At 61.7% G+C, this 4,797-nt stretch overlaps 1 protein-coding gene across 1 annotated transcript; it reads right to left on the minus strand.

Annotated features, from left to right (window-relative positions):
• Positions 1–336: 336 nt before the first annotated feature.
• LOC123098025 (patatin-like protein 6) lies at positions 337–2,518 on the minus strand. The gene is made up of 2 exons (XM_044519895.1): positions 1,099–2,518; positions 337–999 (listed from the first exon to the last, which is right to left on the minus strand). Exons 1-2 carry the CDS (start codon positions 2,209–2,211, stop codon positions 733–735), a joined length of 1,380 nt encoding a protein of 459 aa, XP_044375830.1. The 5' UTR covers positions 2,212–2,518; the 3' UTR covers positions 337–732.
• Positions 2,519–4,797: the final 2,279 nt, after the last annotated feature.

Raw genomic sequence — 4,797 nt, forward strand, 5'->3', positions numbered from 1 at the left:
ATATACATCTACAGGGTTCTCTTTCGCTTCTTCAAGAAAGGGATCTCCGAGATGTCTGTTTCGATCAGTTATGCGCCGGCCTATCTGAAAATAATGCCACAACAGGTAGAAAAGCCACTACACTGCATCCCCTAGTGCAGTGTAGACGTGGACTCCGTGCGCTTTAAGACGTGGACTCAACTATGAGATTAATAGACATCGACGGGATGCAGAAGACGGAAGTATTTTTTGTGTCCCGTGCAAGTCATGCCATAAAATGAGTGTTCAAATGGAACAGACTTCATCCAGCTGACAAATATCATTTGGTAATTGGAAATGAAAATTCGCAGGGCTAGATTAGACGAACTCTGGAGAATTTATTTATGTTCGGAGGAGGCCCATGCTTGCAGTACCGCAGCTGCTGTATCCACTGCTTTTCAGCGGATTATATCGCAACTCAAACGCCCACATCAGCCGGGGCATAATTCTGCATTCGGGAGGCAGCTACATATATATCCTAAGTCGAAATGAAAGCTAAGAATCTGGAGTATATCGCGGATGTTCCTTCCAATATTTTACCCTTCGAGTTCCCCAATGGCAAATGCTTCAGGGAGCCAAGCCATGCCACACTGACACTGCCACGTAAAAAGTGCAGCAGAATTCCGTCCAAAGCTACGGAGAAGCGAGGAGAGGCCTACAACATGTCGTCGACCCTTGCTCCACGGCACGGCAGTGCACGGCCGCCAGCGTAGCTCAGCCCAGCACCGGCGACTGCTTGAACGCGACGGTGGGCGCGATCCGGGAGCCCCTGCCGCGGTGCTCGGCGACGAGCTCGGCGGCGAACCACTCCAGCTTCTCCGCGTTGGTCTGCTCCCCGATCCGCCTCCCCTCGAAGAGCACCGACTCCACGTTGCGCTGCTTCATCGTCTCGTCCGCCGCCGCGAGCAGCGCCTGCACGTTCGCCTGCGTCGGGTCGTACTCCCCGTCCGGCCCGCACGGCGGCATGCTCTCCCGCTTCGCCTGATCACACCAGAGTTAATTAACATCCAAGGAAACAGCCGTGCAGGCGGAACATGCCATAAATGGCGGGCGGGCCGAGAATTTGCCGTGCTTGCTCACCTGAATGCGCAGGTAATTGGACGAGTGGCATTGCCCGAAGGCGCGTGCAACGGCGTGGTCCACGAGGTCGGCGGCGCCATCGGCCGCGATGCGGGCGATGGGGCGGGCCCACTCCTTGGGGCCCCACCGGCGCATGCGCATGATGTCGGCGTCCGCGGTGGCCCCGGAGCCGCCCGCGCCGGAGCAGCCGCCGATGGAGAGAACGAGGAGGTCCTCGACGCCGCGCACGAACGGGAACTCGTGCTTGTTGTGCAGCACGTGCGTGATGGCGGCGGCGGCCGGGCTGCCCATGGTCGGCCCGCCGTCCACCGCGGCGCAGGAGGTCACGCCGTCCACCGACGCCACCTCGGCCGGCTCGAAGCGGCCGGGCTCCGACCAGGCCGCGCGGCCGACGTCGGAGAGGCGGAAGTCATAGCTCCCGCTCTCCAGGGCGTCGGCGCGCGAGAACAAGAGCGGCGCGGACGACTTCAGGTCATAGCAGGAGATGAGCACGGGCTTGATGGTGTCCCGCAGGGTGAGCTCCTCGCCGAACGCAGCCTTCATGGCCGCGCTCAGCGCCGCCGTGGGCGCGGCCAGCGGGCGCTTCTTGGCGCGGCAGAAGAGGGAGGTGGACCCGGCGGGCCTGCGGAAGAGCCTGGGCGCGTGGTCCGCCACCAGGCGCCAGGTGTCCTCGGCGCGGAACAGCGGGGCGCCGCGCGAGTGGGTCGAGAAGAGCATCGCGGCGAAGACGCCGCCCGCGCCCGTGCCAGCGGCGAGGTCGAAGAAGTCGGCGACGCGCGCGTCGGGGCTCCCGGACGCGCGCTGGAGCGCGGCCTCGAGGTGCGCGAGCGCGCGGCCGGCGAGCAGCGCCCTCAGCCCGCCGCCGCCGCCATCGACGCAGAGCACGCACACCTTCCCCCGCTGCGCCGCCTTCCCAGGGACCGCCATGGCCGCCGACGCCTGCTCCGGCGGCGGCGGCTTGGGCAGCCAGAGCTGGTGCGGGTCCGTGTAGCCGAAGAGGAACTTGCTCTCGAGGATGGAGAAAATCTCGTAGTTGAGCTTGTCGGCGTCGGCGCCCCCGTGCTCCGCGTCCTCGTGCACCCGCTCCACCTGCATCTCCTCGGCCTCCTCCATGCCGGTCAACAAATTCTCGGCGGAATCCCTCCCCTACGCGGAAAGGCGACGAGAGGGGAAACAAAAACAGGATCTCACGAGGATTCGCAAGGATTGCGCCAAGACCAGCCCGGCTGCTCGCTTTAATTCTTGTCTCTCGCTCTCTCTTTTGGTGTCGCCGCGGCTTGCTTACGGCGCCACGCTCGCTCGGCAGTGGCGCCTTTTGATTCTTGCGCGCTGCAGAGCACGCGAAGAAAGGAAGGAGCCCAAAGAGAAAGGTGCGCGAGTTATAGAGAGACCAAGCTAAGCTAATGGAGGCGAGAATAGGAGGCAGAGGTCGTCGTCTTGTCTCTCTTCACCCTCTGCTGCACCGTAACCGATGGACAGAACGCTCCTGCCGGGCCGTCGGCTGGACGCCCCTCACCTGGTCCACCGACGAGGGACCGTCTGCGCCGTCCATTCCACGTCTAGATTGGCGATACGGGCTGGGGCATGTGGACCGGGCGCGCTCATGCTGGTGCGGGAGCGCGGTCGTCAAACTGGCTGTGGCTGGGTTCCAGGGTTGAATAAACAAACGGACAAATAAGTACAGACGTGCTGCTACTACTAGTCCTACTCAGTAATTAACCAGCGAACGAGGGGCGGAAAAAGCGAAGAAGTGATTAGTATATTATACTAAATAAAACATTCATAAAAAAGAATGGTTTCGGGGGCCGCGTAATGGGGAACTAATCATGATTGCGGCCGTTCCAGGGGCTGGGTTAACTTCGCGCCACTGACGCTAGACCCGGTCCATGGCTGCGTGACATGCAACGGGAGTGGAGCGCGACCAGGCAGGGGCACAGCACTCGACCGCGCCCGCACTTTGCTGTGTCGTGCAGGCCGCGGTAGTACTACGTACGCATTTCTTTTCCCTTTCCCTTTTAATTTCTTTGCTGAGAACTGTCGGAGGCGGCAGCAGCAGCAGTACTAGTAGCATTCTGCAAAGGCATGGCAGTCAGTCAGCGTGTATGCTTTGCTCCAGTGCAATACTCCTACTGCTAGCTGTAGTTTTTTTCCTTTTTACTGCGTCCTGGAAAGGCTGCTGCGAGGTGGGAAATAGACCTGCATGCCTACATGTCGGGCATTGTTGTTAATTTGCGTGCAAGTTGAGGTGCTTACTGCAAGAAAACCGCGTGTGTCGCGTACGGTCCATGGGTGAGGAGGTGGAGAAAACGAACTGCATGCACGTGACGGTGTACAAGACTGGGTCTACCCGGCGCCGTGCAGCCAGACAAATAAGAAAAGGTGCTAGGATGGTGTCGTCGAACTACAGGGTAGAGTTGAGGGCGCACGGCCCGTGACCGTGAGCTCGAAAACCTTTGATTAGGGCAGGCAACGGGCTTCTATCCTATGCGCCGGGTCCACTGGGCGGCGGTCAAAGGCAAGAGAGCACTGCTGGTAGGGGTACAAGCCTAGGCAGGAGGAGAATGGCGTGGCCGGTGGCCTCGACCGCACGGACGGACATTCTAGCCCGAGCGCAGCAGGTGGATGAACAGAACAGAACAGTAACAGAGCATCGGTAAGAGCAACCAAACGGGCCGACCCAAACGCCCAAACGGACAGCGACTTCGTCCATTTTTATCCGTTTGGGTCGGCCAGACGGACACGGATGCCCGCATCCGTATTTGGGTCGGCGCGTGCGTCCAACGCTGGTCTGAACCCATTTTGAGGGCGAAAATAAAATAAACGCATGCATATAAAAAAAAGAAAAACAGCATTAATTAAACATTAAAGCCGACCACGAAGGCCGGCGAGAGTCCATGCGTCCATATTTGCATTTAAAACAAAACAAAAACAGCCTAAATTACGAGGCGGCGCGCTGCCCTAGGCGTCGTCGTCGTCGTCCTCGGGGTCCGTGAGGTCGATGAGCGTCGGCGCCGGCCCGGCCCGGGCGAACGCCGTGTTGCAGAGCGCCGTCATGTTGGCTTGTGCCGGCGCAGGCACTGCCGGGGCGGGGGGTGTGCGGCCGCTTGTGCAGTCGCGGCCTGGCGCGCCTCCTCCTCGGCCTCGCGTTGCTCCTCCTCGAGGTCGCGCTCGAGCATCTCGAGGTACTCGCCGTCGCGGCGCTCCTCGGCCACCCTGATCTTGCGCCAGTGCTCGAGATACGCCTGCTCCTGCGCCGGCGTCGCTCCCATCCAGACCGGCGGCGCGCGTACCTACTCGCGCACTACTCCCGTCTAGGAGTAGCGCTCGATGGGGGACGGCTCCCGCTCCGGCTCCGGCTCCGGCTTGATGGGGGACGGCGGGGCCACCGGCGGCACCACGCTGTCGCCCGCCGCGGAGAGGGCAAGGGTCTGCGTCATTGTCGTCTCGTACCGAGCCTCCTCTTCCGCCTCCGCTCTGCGCCGCTCGTCCTCCTCGCTCTCCTGGTAGACGGTTGCAAGGGCCGCCTGGTAGGCGTCCTCCGCCGCCTGGTCCTCCTCGCGGACGACGAGCGCCGGTGGCGGCGACCTCCGGTCGACCTCGCGCACGCCCCGTCGCCTCGCCTCCTTGTGCTCGAAGGCGAACCACCTCGCCCAGTTAGGCGAGTCGGTTGCGTAGGCCTGGTCGCAGCGCTGCTCCGGC

This window comes from Triticum aestivum, chromosome 4D (genome assembly GCF_018294505.1).
Source record: "Triticum aestivum cultivar Chinese Spring chromosome 4D, IWGSC CS RefSeq v2.1, whole genome shotgun sequence".
NCBI lineage: Eukaryota > Viridiplantae > Streptophyta > Magnoliopsida > Poales > Poaceae > Triticum > Triticum aestivum.